Source organism: Cryptomeria japonica, chromosome 2 (assembly GCF_030272615.1).
Source record: "Cryptomeria japonica chromosome 2, Sugi_1.0, whole genome shotgun sequence".
In the NCBI taxonomy this organism is placed as follows: Eukaryota; Viridiplantae; Streptophyta; class Pinopsida; order Cupressales; family Cupressaceae; genus Cryptomeria; species Cryptomeria japonica.
Window position 1 is genome coordinate 649,749,480 of NC_081406.1, and position 15,934 is coordinate 649,765,413.

Genomic DNA, 15,934 nt, shown 5'->3' on the forward strand with positions numbered 1-15,934 from the left:
AAGAGTCGGAGCACAACTTTAGCCACGTCAACAATTCTGATTGTAGTATTTGCACCATTTTACATCCATGTTAAATATTAATTAGAACCTTTCATGGTCCAAAACCCGTCCCACTTTTGTGCCAAAGCAACTGCTTTAGAGCTTTGGCCATCAACTTAACATAGATATATTCGAATATATTTACAAACATTTTCTTCTGTAATAGATCCAATGAGATTTAATTTAAAAGGATACATATAAGACCAGGAAACCTATCGTAACTTGCTTCTGTGTGATATCTTTTGAATGATATTTCAACATCTATTCTCAGTTTCTTGGACCAGAGATTGATGATCGCAGTTTTGGTGAAACATCGTGTTGATTTATGAAGTGTGGTAACAGAAACCAGGTAAACGGACTTATGACAGAGAATTTTCCCATGGCTGAACAGTATAGTAAGAAAGAAGACCAATGGGAAAAAAGTTGTTTGAACATAAAGGTATGCTTCTCGATTTGTCTGTTAATCCATATATGGTACATGTTAAAACCATATGTTTATTTCAAATTTTCAAAGTACCAGGATAACTAGCAAAAGTTGAATGTCATTTTCACAACTTAAGATAATAATAAGGTTTACTAAACACAGTACAAAATAGACACATATAAGCCTGCAAACAAACAAAAATTTCAATGGCTAGGGAGATGCAGGACTGAAAATACATGTCTTAACATATCGTTGAGATGAAATACAAATCATACTTTTGTAGCAATTGATGCGCGCCCAAGAACTACAGCATCGAAGTTGTCCAGAAAATCAGCAGCTATCTCAACCAGACTACCTGTTAAAATGCAGACAGTGAGTACAATTTAACTATTTTTCCCCACAAACATGTAAATAATTCAAATATGTAAACATTACAATCTCTGCATTGTGTAGAGAAGCAAATGGGGAAAACCCCTTAAAATCTTGCGATACAGCAGAGCAGCAGACAAAAAAGAATAGGGCAGCAACTAAAAAAAGCAAGAAAGAATTTGACTAAACTAAAGGACATGTTCCAGATATAGTAGTAAAATCACAATGACCAAGCACAGGGCCTGTCAGAAACAATACTCCTTATTCTCATTTATTTGTGATTAATTGACAGCAAACGGCTATAGGTTCATGAAAGAAATGTCCTATCACCTACTAGAAAATGGAATCTTATAGTTTCCTAATGTGAAAACCATTATACTCTTGTTGGCTTAACTTGAATATACGTCCAAATTGTTAAAGGGTGTGCTCGTTTAACCACAGGCAATGGCATAGATCATTGTTGCCCTCCCAACCATAGATGATATACTGCTATCGTCTCCCCCGAGCACTACTTTTTTAGATAATGCAGATTAACTGTATATTCCATCTGCCTATGTATTGACCTGCTTGTCTTCTACACTCTACCCCAATGAGGAGGAAATTAACTTATATATATACCCGTTACGATGACTCTTCATGAAGAGTCGGCCGCTTTCAAAGTGAGGTGACTTTTGGATTGTGTCGGCATAAATATAGAATCAGCTTCAATAGTTATAGATGATTTCGAACTTAGGAGATAACTCTCGCCGCTACTAACATCAACACTCCCTCTTAGCTAGGGAGGTATCTTTCCAAATATCCATGTCATGGAGTCTCTCAACATGACACCCACAATGGCTACACCCAACTATGGAAAAGAGTTTATCATAGAGTCTCTCAACGTGATAACGTCATGGAGTCTCTCAACATGACATCCACCATGGCTACTCCCATATGTGGAAAGAAACGCAAATACAAAGAGTTCATCACGGAGTCACTCAACGCGATGTCCACCATGGCTACTCCCATGTGTGGAAGGGAACAAGTGCACAAGTGCCCATCAAGGAGTCACTCAACGTGATGTCGTCATGGAGTCTCTCAACATGACATCCACCATGGCTACTCCCAGAGGGTGGATAAACACAAGTACAAGAGAATCATCACGGAGTCTCTCAACGTGATGTATGACATCCACGATGGCTACTCCCAAAGGGTGGAAAGAACCGCATCTCCGTCTCAGAGATGGACAAGGGCTTTCACCTCAAATTTCTCTGTCTCAAAGATGGACAAGGGCTTTCACCTCAAATTTCTCCGTCTCAAAGAAAGATGCATTAACAAGGGCTTTCACCTCAAATTTCTCTGTCTCGGAGAAAAATGCATTAACAAATGATAATGTGACTCCCTATAAAGCTCAAGTACTTGCATCAAGCTCTTGACCTCCTCATCCAAGGTTGCCTCTATTGGTTTGTCAGACTCCCTCTGAATGTTATTTCCTCCTCTTCGAAGAAACTGATCGTAATGACAATCTGTATGGGTTCTTCCTCTTCGAGGGATGTGCAGCTTTCTCAGGCATCAGCTATTTCACTTAGTCATCACGATAGAGCAGCCTGTAAATAGTGATAGCCACATTCATTTGCAAATTCATCTAGATGAAAAAGAAACTCCTCCAAGACCCTACGCACAAGAGTGTCACAAAGTTATGAGGCTCACCGTCGGTCGGGCGCTTCAATTCCACCCCATAATACCATAATACACCAATCCAGGATATTGCGGCCCGATCAACACACTTCTTACATGACTGGGTAAAATAACACGAGCCAAGAAATCATTAGATTTGGCATGGGCCAGTGAATGACGGAGCCTCGGATGTCATTGCTTCAGACGATTCTAACAATATTCAGATAGGTAATGCCAAATTCACTATGACCGAGTACCCTTCTCAACACATATTTGCTTTTATTTCATGACTGTCACAATTTCTCCAAACAGAAACAAGACTGTTAGCGATGGTAATCTGCCACGAAGGAGAAAGAGATGTAATCTGTTGTAATGAAGGGAATGCCTTATGCAAATTGGCAATGAGAACTTCTAACAACAACTATCGTTGCCTTTCCTCCTTTATCTCAGACTTTAATGATGGAGTCCAAGAACTCAGAAGCTGCCAACAAATTTGCCGCTGCAATCTGTAACACTAATAGGCACAAAATCTTCTTCAAACCCTATTATCATGTCTGCTCTGATACCATGTTAAAGGGTGTGCTCGTTTAACCACAGGCAATGACATAGATCATTGTTGCCCTCCAAACCATAGACGATATATTGCTATCGTCTCCCCCGAGCACTACTTTTCTGGATAATGCAGATTAACTGTATATTCGATCTGCCTATGCATTGACCTGCTTGTCTTCTACACTCTACCCCAAGGAGGAGGAAATTAACTTATATATATACCCGTTATGGTGACTCTTCATGAAGAGTCGACCTCTTTCAAAGTGAGGTGACTTTTGGACTGAGTCTGCATAAATATAGAGTCGGCTTCAATAGTTATAGATGATTTCAAACTTAGGAGATAACTCCCGCCGCTAATAACATCAACACAATTTCATTATCAGAATTATTGACAACATATGCATATAAATGCCAAAAAATGTTAAAAAAACAGAGCCTGGGCCCTATACTGTAGCATCTCACATAACATCCCATGAGGAACAAAACATATGGCAAATAACTTGATCTGAAAGGGATGCATGTGATTCTACATTCTAATCAACGATACACAAAGTTGTAAATCAAAAAATGTCCAACACTACAAAAATATGTGGGCTCAAATACACAAGCCATCTTTCATTAAATGAACAAAATTCAAACAAATAATGCTGAACTCTGATATCACAACTGTAAAAAGAAAAAGAAAAAATAGTTCTAACCAACAGATTGACTCTCTATAGCTTGTATATAGTTTGAGCAATATTTAAATAAAAAATACTTAAACAAAGGAAAAGTTTCACTTTCAGCCTTGACATCTATAGTCTTATTTGCATACAAGAGAGTTTTATCCTCCTTTCTTCCTGGTGCAAGTGACTACATCAATGCACAAATATGTCACAGACTGAAGCCCAGCAACCTTCTTGGAGTACTTGATTAAAAGCCTGAGACATGAACTTTAAGATTAAAAGAGATTCAAACTTAATCTGATTTGAAATTATGTGTTTAATCTTGATTAAGACGGTTATTAAACTCTATTTTGAATTAAGATGGACATTCGTCTGACTTTCATTGTGCCTAAACTATGTATGTATGTATGTACATACGTGTGTGTATGTACATAGCGCCCAGTTCTAGGGGCAATTTGGCATAATTATTTCAGTTCTTGACCAACAAATGACCACTCAAAATGCATTACCCAGCATAGAGGAATACTCAGAAATAATACCCAGAATAATAGCTGGTCTTCTCACTTAAATATGAGCCAAACTTCGAATCCCAGCTACTCAGAAAAAGCACTCCAAAGCTCAAAAAAATTACACCAGCACTCAGAAAAAGCTTCTAACAAAACTAAAATTCAAACCACACTCCAGAAATCCACACACCACATGAAAATCATCAAACCCATATCAAAATACTGAAAATATCTTTATCTTTCTCAAGCCAAAATCTACCAACAAGCCAAAAATCATTGAATATCTTCAACCCAAAGTACCAACCAGCTAGGGTGGATGTTTCACCACCAAAACCAACAACCCAGATGAGGGATTTCATCCTCTATCCAGCCAAAGAACTCCAGAAATCAATTCAGCAGCATAACAATAAGTTGTCAAAGCAAGCATAATCAAATGAGAGCTCAAATGAGAATATAAAGAGAGAGGAAAAGAGTTAGGGCATCTTTTCTTCAAGTTAAATTCATTTCCCTCCAAAACCTCTTTTTAAATCACAATAAAATAACCCAAAAAAGGTCAAACCTTTTGGAGCTCTCAAAAATAACATTCTAACTTTGCTTTATTCCCTACTCAAATTTTGGCATCACCTTAGGGATGCAAAAATAATAAACTTATAAAATATCACCTCCCCCCATTCTTGGCATCACAATAGGATGTCTAACTAGCCCCTTTTTAAAAAGGGGGCTTAAGCTTTCACTTCAATAGGCATTGAACAAGGGGTACACTTTATGAACCCATCACCCCTACTTTAAGTCATAAAGCAACTTTATAATAGACTTGATGATAAAAATCAAATCTCTTTGAAAACATCAAAACTCACCAAAGTCAAAACTGGAAACCACTACACTGAATTGAAAAGGGGTAGAGACCAAGACGAAGTGATAAAAATAGAACTTAAATAGCAATATGCCAAAAATAGAAAGTTTGCCAAAAAACTTCGAAAATCACTACTAGAACTTGGCTCAGGACACTAAGTCCCCTACCCATATTCACTTAGCCTACAAGAGCCCGAGAATAAGCTAATGGAAAACTTGTACTAAGGTAGGTGCAAGAAGGGGACATTACACAATGCCCCCAATAGGGTTGAGGGGCAACCTTTGAAACCACACAGACCTTCATGGGGATTTGCTATTTTAAATAGTTTGAGCACTTATAACATACTTCAAACTCCAAACCTCTCAAAAAATGCTTGACTTCTACAATTTTTTAGATTTGACTATTGTCAATTTTTTATTCCTATTTTAAATTAATGAAACCAAGTCATCTAGCTGATTCTTCCTTATAGATTCCAACTATTTGAAGTCAATGAACTTTATCTTCTCCTTCAACTCTTCCAAGTCCAAACTACTAGAGGAGTGGACATCTTGTCCTAATAATTCTCCAATAGATGTAAGGATCTTGGATTGTATCTCTTGGATCGATCCTTCCATCTCCATGCACTCCTGCTTTGCATGATCATACACTAACTTCCTCATTGCCAAAGAACAATACCAACCATGAAAATCATGAACAACTCCCTCCTGGATGAATGTGGACATAGGAATTCGCTTCAACACCCATAGTCTTTTCTACATTGGTTGGAAATCTTCCCATACTCCTTCCAAGTACTGCATCTTGAATATGAGCATCACTATGTTATCAAATGCTTGGACAAACTGAGCTAGGAAATCATCCGCTTGTCTTGAAACATCCTCTAACATTTTCCAACCTCTTGATATGTATTCCTCATTGCCTCATGATCAAAAGGGGATCCATGAGCAATAGCAATGGGTGAGACAAAGGTAGGATCTTCACGCCTTAGGGAATTCATCCCTTCCATATATTCTTTGAGTCTCCTGTTCTCACTCTCAAACATCTCTTTCTTTTCAATAGTCTTGTCTAATTGTGCCTCAATTGCCTTGACCGTATCATCTAACTCCTGGAATTAGTAGGTCCAAGTTAAATGTGGTAACCTAATAGTCCATAGGAGTGACCACATCTCTAGTCTTATCACCAGTTGGGACAGCCACTTGTGCAATGTGTGCTCCTGTATCATCTCTAATGATCTTAGAGAACATCTTTGCTTTCTTCTTTTCCTTTTCCTTGCCAACCCTAGCTAGGAAGTCATCAATATCCTTTGTGGGTTGCGCCTCTATCACTTTCTTCTTCTCCATGCTTCTCAGCAACCAATCAGGAATGGTTGAGAATTCCATCCCATCTTTGAGGTGTAGATCCTGATCAAGTCCTCTCAAGGCTGAAATAACATCATCATCATCTTTATACTTAGTCAAATCCACCATGTTGTTGCCCAAATCGACCTCAAGTTGAATTGTGGGAGATCCTAGCTGCTCTTCATCATCTTCATGTGGTGCCGATTGTGTTGTAGCATGTAAATCCTTGTAGGATTTCTATGTCGGAACCCTATTCGGACTCATTGTCTTTTTATGTCATATTATTCTCCTTCACGGATGAGGAACTCATGGTAGATTGAGGAGCATTAGACTTATATTTCTTATGCCTTGACTCTTGGCTAACAATCTCCTTGCCTTTCACTTGTGATCCTCCAGGCATACCTTTCCTTCTTTTGGGAGATTGACTTTCCTCATCATTGCGTGTTCTAACATTGCTTATTGTTCTCTCATAATCATTTAGAGAGGACTCCTCATTTCTCATCTTATCATAGGTTAGGATGACCTTTAGTTTTCTCAACTCAGTAATGTACTTGTCTACCCATGCCTTGGAGCAATCATTTACATCTCTCATCACAATATTCAAATCTACCAACTCAGGTTGCATCCAACTAGGCAACATGATAGGCTTGTCTTTCTCCTTTGCGTACTACAGGTGGATGTGATCCCCATCATCTTGCACATGATCCAAAATGGAGAAGAAGTTACACTTCCTCAAGAAGTCCACTAACATCCGAGACCACATCTTCCTTCTAACTGTGAACTCATCCATGAGATTGGCCAAATAGTCTTCGATGTCAATCCTGTGTATAAACTTCCCTCCCTTAATCATTACAATTCTCTAAAATGGATCAAATCGATCCCTACCTCTATAGATTCCAAGACGATAGAATTCCAATTCCTCATTAACTGTCTTTGTTGCTGCTGCAGTGGGGCATACCTCCATCATTTCCCAAGTATGATAGGAAAAGTAATCCCCTACTTGTGCTTTGCCTTTTGGAGGAAATCATACTCTAAGAGCTGTCTCACTACCTCAAGTAACACCATTTTATCTGTCAGATACCTAGGAAGCTTGTATGGTTCTGACGTGAATCCCTGAATCCTTAGGTCCGTGAGGTACGAAACTGGATATACCACAATCTGTACTTCTCAATAAGTGCCATTGCCTCCTTAGACAAATCGTTTATGTATTACACCTTGCAGCGACCTTGTGATGTACATGGTGAAAGCATTGTTCACCCTTCTATAATGCTCAATCTCATGCAAGTGGAGTTGTGGATAGCACTCGTACACTCTGTATTGTCCTCGCCTGTTCCCAACTCCGCCCTTGCACATCAATCGTTTTTATACAATATGTCTTGCAAGCATGTAGACTAGGTAGGAAGTCATGTAGAATGTCTTTGTCTTTTCCAAACCTCTCAACTGGATGTCTAGGTTGTCACTTATAATCTTTGCCTAGTTGATCATGATTGTTCCTCCCGCTATCTCTTCAATAAAATAATACATCCCTGTCTCAAGTAGCGCTCCTTGAGGCGCAAAGTGGATGGAAGATGATTCTTCATTCCAAACATTCTTCACCTCAGCCTCTTCATGTCTAGATACTCCATGTTGGTATCTTCGATCTTCTTTCATCGGGATGTTACTACGACTCCGGATAGTAGCTTCTTGCACAATCTTCAATTGATTCTTCCTCGCTGATATCCCTCCTTTAGACATGGCACTTGTATGAAACTGGTAGTTAATATCGTGACAAAATCTAATTTTAACAATTCATTTTCAGAATTTACCTAAGTTCTGATTTGACAGATTTTTTTTACATTTATGAGCTCGAAATCAGAAATTTAAACAATGTGAACTACGAATTCTGAAAAAATGTTAGAATTTTGATCTAATTAGGCATATCACCTCTCATAAAACCTGACTTTCAGACCCAAAACAAGTCTGATCGCAATAACTAAGTCTGAAGACACCTTCCAACACGCAGAAAATGGGGTATTTTGATGTCAAAATGTTCTTATCAGCTCTGATTTTCTGAGTTTGGAGGTCTGAAACACCTCTGTAACTGCAACTTTGATGGCTGGGATCACTCAATAATCATGGCGCCACATACACTCGGTGCGATTTTGTCCCAATCAGCTGGAAATGAACACGCCTGGGCACAAACAATGACTGGGACAATGATTTGGAACAGCGAACAAGGGCTGGGAACAATACATTGTGAATCAATGGTGGCTGGGAATGTTGTCACAGCTGGAAAGATGTCTTCAACCAGCAATGGCACCACCTCTAAATGCTTAAACTATCTCCCAACAATGGTGCCACAAGAGGTTTTGGACAAAATCGCCTTTACTCCAGCTGTAGCGAACCTTCCTTTGTCTTCTTCCAGCTCATTAACTGTCAAATCAATCACAATATAATATAATATAGGCGCTGGATTGTATGTTTTATTCATGTTTTCACCTTGTAACTTCACCAAACAGCCAATGTGGGATAAAACTTGTCTTTTACCAGCCAAGTGGAAAATCAATATGCATTGGGATTCCAACATTTGGCACATTTTACCTTGTTTGATCATTAAATATATGTGGTAGGGGAAAATCAATATCAATTGGGACACACTTGCCTTTAAAACTTCACTTGAATTTAATCACCAGCCACTTGGGGAAATTCGAACTCCATCTGGACACATATTTTTCGCTTAATTTTAATTTTTACCCCAACTTGCAAATTATGGCCTTTAGGGGAAAATCGACCCTTATCTAGACAAGTTATTTTCATCACTTAATTCATTTTCACCCACAAATCCACTCCAAGGGAAAATCGATAGCCATCTGGACAAACAAATTTGATCATTTCATGCAAGAATATCCCTTGATGAAAATTTGAACCTCATCTGGACTCACATTCTCATCAAAATTCTATCAAAATCTATCAAAACACTCTCCAAGGGAAAACCGAACTCCATCAGAACACATAAAACTTGTCATTTTCCTTCCTTTTGCCCCCAATGGAGAATCGACCTCCATCGGGACACACAAATTCATCCTTACTTCAATTCATTTCAATCATTTTCCCTCTGGTGGAGATTCGAACCTCATCTGGACTCACAGATTCACTCAAACTTAGTCACTTACCTCCTAGTGGAAAAAGATGGGTCATTGGGACACACTTTGCTTGTACATTTTCACTCTTGAAGGCCTAGTGGAGAAACGACCTCCATCGGGACAACCTCAATGGAGATTCCAGATGCATCGAGATTTTCCCCAAAAATACTTGCAAGTTCAATCCATGAGGGGAAAAACGCACCTCATCGGGACTGAGACAATTTTCATCATTGAAACAACTCTTTTTACTCAAAAATGGAGTGGAAAATCATGCTCCATCAGGACAAAATCCATTTTCACCTTTATTACTCAATGGAAACGGCTCATTTTTATGCCTTGATTTCATGGGGGAAAAACATCTTCCATCGGGACTATGATAATTTTCACACTGTAAAGGCCCAAACTTATCATATTTTATTCGATGAAAATTCTATTTCCATCAAGATTTTTAACATTTTACCTAGATTTGAGAGGTAGAAAAAAGGATTCCATCAGGACTTTGTGCACTTCTGACTCGATCTACCTCCTAGGAGTGGAAAAACGACTCCTATAGGGACTTTTGATGCTCTAGCACAACATTCACACCAATTTGCAACATTTAAGACACATTATGCTCACATTTATAGCAAGTTGCAACCGACAAATTTAGGATCACCTTGACATTTTAACATTTTTTAAACATTTGATCCTATTGACTACAAAACTCAAAATTTAAACATTGCTCGCACATTGAAGACCTTTGGGCATGATCACCTCAAAAATGAGACTCAGGCATGAAAGCTCAACATTGCCACCTGACTGCCAAAAACCCTAAACTAACAAAAGTGGAAAGCAAGAAAGAGGGGGTCCCTCTTTGCAATGGGGCGATGTGTGAAAAGGTCACAACAATACTCCTACTCCACTTTTCTCCATTAATCAAGAAGCAATGAGTTTAGTGAAGGATCCAATGTATCATGCTTGAACCAAACACATCAAGATTCATTGTCACTACATTCAACAATTGGTGGATAGTGAAAACATTTCTCTTCATTTTTTCACTTCTCAGGAACAGCACTCGATTTAAAGACTAAACATCTCAGTCCTATTTATTTTCTCAAGTTCAAGGACAAGCTTGGTGTTGTTTTTACTTTTTGGTTTATTCATTACGAGGGGATATTAGAATATTAGATTAATATTATAATGAAGTGTATGTGTGCACTTGTCTGTAACAACTAGTTGTAGTTAGATTGTTGTAAGTAATGCCTATTTTAAGACTATACTTTCTATTTTTAGGCTTTTAGCATATGTTTAATAATATAACGCAAAACTTTCAACCTTACAATGTGCATCATTTTCACTCAATCCCCTTCTTTGGCTTTTACCAACAGACTGTGTAGAGTCATATAAAATCCCTTGATCATTACTAAAATTGAGGGACTGGACTTGGTATATTTGTAATAAGGAATCTTAATTTCACGTGCATGAGGTTGTTGGACAGTCACTAAACGAGGTTCCTTATGTTGTACATGAGTTAAAGCTAAACATGATACACGATGTCATTTGTAGTATTAACTAGGCTAACTTTCTTATCATCGATATATTACTGCATTTAGCTCCTTCTATAAATCATGGCAATCAACACATAAAGAAAAATCTAGGTTTGAAATAGTATTGTCTACGGTGCAATAAGCTAAGAGTATCCTTCAGAGTAGATCCAGTACTGAATATTGCCATTAGAAAACAGTGAGTACAAGAAAAATAATCAAATAACTGGTTGCATAAATGGAAACAATGACCATGTGATGTTCAGGTGAATGAGGCTAGAACTGTAAAATAAATTGAGGAAACCTGATCCTTATGATGACTAGAACAAGCCAGGAATACAAAGCTTTGGGAGACCTCTATGTTCCAATCCTTTTAACAATAGAACATGGCAGCGGACAAAAAGATTCCTGAGGTTCATATTAATGCTCCAACTGAAAGTGCATTGCAGACTTGATTATGTCCTTATGATGCTGGACTCAAGCTCTCAACATCAATTATGGCTTAGGCAATGAGTTCAAAAGGCTAAAAGCCTAAAACTCTCTTGTGTCTCATAACCTACTGGTCAACCAAAAACAATCGATATGTTTATATTTTAAGGAATACATGCTAAACTGTCACTACATTGCAGCCTCGTCTACTAACGCGTAAAATTAAAAGATATGGTTTTTAACTTTTTGAGGCGTAATTCCATTAAAACACTTAAAAAGGTAACTAATCGATATATTCAACTGATTACAATAGACTACTTGTTCATAACAACAGATAGAAGTCAAATTCAACTCTACGTAAGTTAAAATATCCACATACACTCTTTGTCAAAATATTATCTTGTGGAAAAAAATGGGTCACATGTTAGCAGAAGACTAAATCTAATATGGAATAGATATGCGATGAATGTAAGCTTGTATGTGAGCATGTACACAATTGCATGATGAATATAAGATGTAGCTAGAAGAAATAGAGTTGCAGTAACATCACTTTGCAGCCTTGAATTGTTCTTTCAATAGTATAAATTCTTACAACTCCTTGACAGCCTATTGTTCAACTCTTAAGTATTTATTTATTAGTTAATGGTCATTTATTAAGTGTACTTTAGTTAGAATAAAATGTTTCTATTTCTACTTCTGTTTACGATGGTTTCTTAAGGAAACATTGTCTTCTAATTGCCTATATGTACTTCATTATTCAATCAATCAATCATGCAATTACCATTACATGGTATCAGAGCAGTATTGTTTTTTTGGCAAGTTTTTTTTTTTTTTTAAATTCGTGAGTTTTTCTAAATTTCTTTTCTGAAAATTTCGATGGATTTTTTCTTGAAGAAAAATCCCAGGAAGTGTTTGAAAAATTCATGGGTTTGACTGTAAACATTCAAAAGATTTTTTGGCATGATCTGGGCATTTTTTCATCGATCTCGAAAAACAAGTGGCCGTTTTCTGTGATTTTGCCATGCGCCCTCCTTGTGTTTCTGCTGCACAGTCTCCTGCTTCTGTCGCGTGATCTTAATCATCGACAGACCACGCAACAAGGGTTCCTGCTTTTCCTGCAACGGATCTGACAAAATTGATGGCAGAAGTTTTTGTTCTTGTTTTCGCACAACCTCCATCACCTGATTTTTTACACGTTCGTGTGTGATTCTGCGTCGACTCTCTGTTCACGATTTCAGATCTGAGTATTCTGTGCTTCGTGTTTGTTCCTAGCGACAGGATTCTCTGTATTTTCTGCTCACACGAGGGTTTATTTCCAATTTTCTGCCCATGAAAAGGCAATTGGGGTCTCTGTTTCAGGCCGCAAGTCTACACATTTGGGTGCTGGTGACCGAGGGTTTCTTCTAAACTCTGCTGTATTTCAGTTTTCAGTCTGTTTTTTGAAAAATCAGAATTTTTTTCAACTACCTACATCAGTTAATTAATTTGGATCCTCTACCTCCCTTGTCAAGAGATTGCCATCTACTGACACTAGTTCCTGACCTGATAGAGATGGATAGGCTTCGGGCTTTGGTTATACTGTCAAGGCCGAATTCTCATGACTATGGAAGCCATCAGAGAAACTGGTACTACTTGGTGGAATAGGTTGTTTTATAGCTGATTCTAATGAATCTGAGAAACAATACATAAGGAAAATGCATGTATCCGTGTTGGTGAATTATACATTAGAATAGCGAGGCCAATTAAAGATCATTCGAAAATAAACCATCAAGCTACAATACTAAAATCATTAGAAGACATGCTAAAGCAATGAAGCTAGGGAAAATGCCACATTGAACAAGTTGGATGTGGCATCTAAGCCAAAGGCCAACCCATAACGGGAATTTACCAACAAAAAAATATATTAAAAAAAAGCTCTCACAAGACTTCCAACTAAAACAAAGCAATAGCCCAACAAAAAACTAGTACATTGTAACCAGAAATTCTTTACTCGCATTTTCATTTATAGGAAAAAATACCCTATCAATAATATCAAATATCAGTGAAGATGCGTCAGGAATCCCAGTATCTTGGCAATATCAAGTTTATATATGCTTACCTTTTTCAACAGAAACATGGACCATAGGATTGAAATCCCTTAAAGAATCCTGACAGACTTCAGCAATTGATTTCCCATTACACTTAGAATCCCCCGCATGAATCAAGAAACCCACTGATAAATCTTCTGATGTAATAGGACTATCATCCATCAATGTTAAACTACCAACGCCTGCCAGTACAATATTTTTGCACAGCTGAAAAGTAACAAGAAGGATTATTATACTATACACTACCAAATCAATAAACTTACTAAATTTTATCAATATTCAACGTCAAACTACCAACGCCTGCAAAGACCATGTTCATGCAGAGCTGAAAAGTAACAAGAATGATTACTATACTAAAGTCTCTTAAAAACAATATACTTACTAAATGTTATCAACATATAAGAGAATCTTGCATAAAGAGAAGGATCTCATTAACATTTTAAATACCAAACAGCCATTCAACAGGGCCATAAATGCTTCTATTATACTATTTGGATAACATTATTCTGAAAGTAAGTAGAAACAATAGGTAAGTTTTTAATTACCATGGAAAAAATTTAGACAGGATCTCTTTTAACAGAGAAAACTAGAAAATCTTGCAGAAAGTTTTTTCTCAACATTTACGGAAGTCTTGAGTCAAAAAAGCTCCTTCTGAAGTATGATTGGACACTCTGGTAAAATGCCATGCTTTAAAACAAAAGAAATGTTTACATAAAGCTCCCAATCCCAAATTCTATACTTGTGTCTTTTTATCAGTTTCCCAATCAACTTCCCAACAGCACATATCCTCCATATACATAACTTGTAGAGTTTTTCCACAATTAATAAGCAGTTTATCATCATCAAGATTGCAACATCCACTGTAATTTTCCTAAGAAAAGAGCATTTTTTCCAAATTTGCCTCCAATTTGATACGTTATTTAATCCCATTTTAAGCTCTAGTAAGAAGCACTTTACTTGATTTTTATCACTCCGAGAATTCCGAGTTAGAAGTTTTGTTCCCTGAGATAAACACTCTAACAAAAGAACCAAACATTTTTCCCATGTGCTCTTTAAACCAAAGGAATGTCACTGGACAAATTCAAATCACCAAATCTATGAACATGAGATGGTAAGAGACATGTCCTTACAATTGTGTACCTTGCAATAAATTTATACTCACTCCTGACACACTATCAACTGAATTGTCAATTTTCAGATATAGATTATTACATCTTTACCCAAATCTTCAATATATTACACTTAATTTCATGCATTCAAGAGCTTGACATACTACAATTGGTAACAGAGACTGCAGGATTTTCTGCCATTGAACACCAAACCTTCTGTTGGAATTATGATTTATAACAAGAATAGTTTTGGCATGCCACCTACACCCATGGCTTACGATCAGAATAATAAAAGAATTTAAAGGGAAAAATAAAAATAAAGTACTCTATACAGATTACATGTTGCTGATTTTGAATTGAAATGCCTAATAGCCTTCATAGATAAAGCCTAAAACCTTTGCATTTGCTAGGTTTAGGGCAAAGTTTCAAAATAAAAGGAAAGAAAGAAACTAATTGTATGTGCTTGTGAAATATACGTATAAATAAATAAATGTGTATTTAATGTCCCATTCTGGGTCCATTCCAACATTCTTGGAAAGTTCCAAGATTCTTGGAGAGAGCCAATTTTATGGAAACAATATTCTTACAATGGTAGTGTATTCCAAGGGTCATGATGAATACAATTGCTTTCTTTTTAAGTGTAAATCCATCTTTCAAGGAGCATTCCACACTTGCACATTTCCAACATCCTTGCAAATCACCAACTTTCCTAAAACCTTGGGATGCGTTGATGTGTTTTTTAGGACACCTCAAACACAAAATAAAATGCTAAGTATTCTATCCTCTCTTGAATAAAGACCTTTCGAATGATAGGCTATGTGATCATTTCCTATAATCAGGTCTTGACTTTATAAATGGATAGTCTCAATGTATATAATGTGATTTTGCTGGAAATAATATCCTGATATACAAGGAAGCGCGGTAGAGAATATCTCTACATCAAGTTTACTAAGGCTTGCAAGAGTCAACATCAAGATGAAGACTCAAGCATCATGACTTTAGGCTAACAATCAAACTCATGAAGGAGCTAGCACATCCATGCTAGAGGCAACATTAAGTCTACCAAATCGTTCAAGGGCAAATCACATCAAGGCAAAAGCTCAAATGTCAAGGATTCAAACCTACAATCAACACATGAAGGAGGCTTTACAAGGTCGGCTTGTTTTCCAATGGGTGTGACTTTGCCATTGGATATGTATATAGAGAAGGTTGCTCATCATCATTTGAACAGCAATTAGGATTCCAAACAACTCAGTAATCATACCT

The 15,934-nt window shown here is 37.2% G+C and overlaps 1 protein-coding gene across 1 annotated transcript in view; it reads right to left on the reverse strand.

Moving 5' to 3' along the window:
• The window catches only part of LOC131054531 (SUMO-activating enzyme subunit 1B-1), a 185,673-nt gene that overhangs the window by 75,150 nt on the left and 94,589 nt on the right, over positions 1-15,934 (reverse strand). Inside the window, exons 4-5 of the mRNA XM_057989064.2 lie at positions 13,571-13,766; positions 739-818 (exon numbers count right to left, since the gene is read on the reverse strand). Coding sequence (XP_057845047.1) covers positions 739-818; positions 13,571-13,766 — 276 coding nt within the window. The remainder of the gene's footprint in view (positions 1-738; positions 819-13,570; positions 13,767-15,934) is intronic.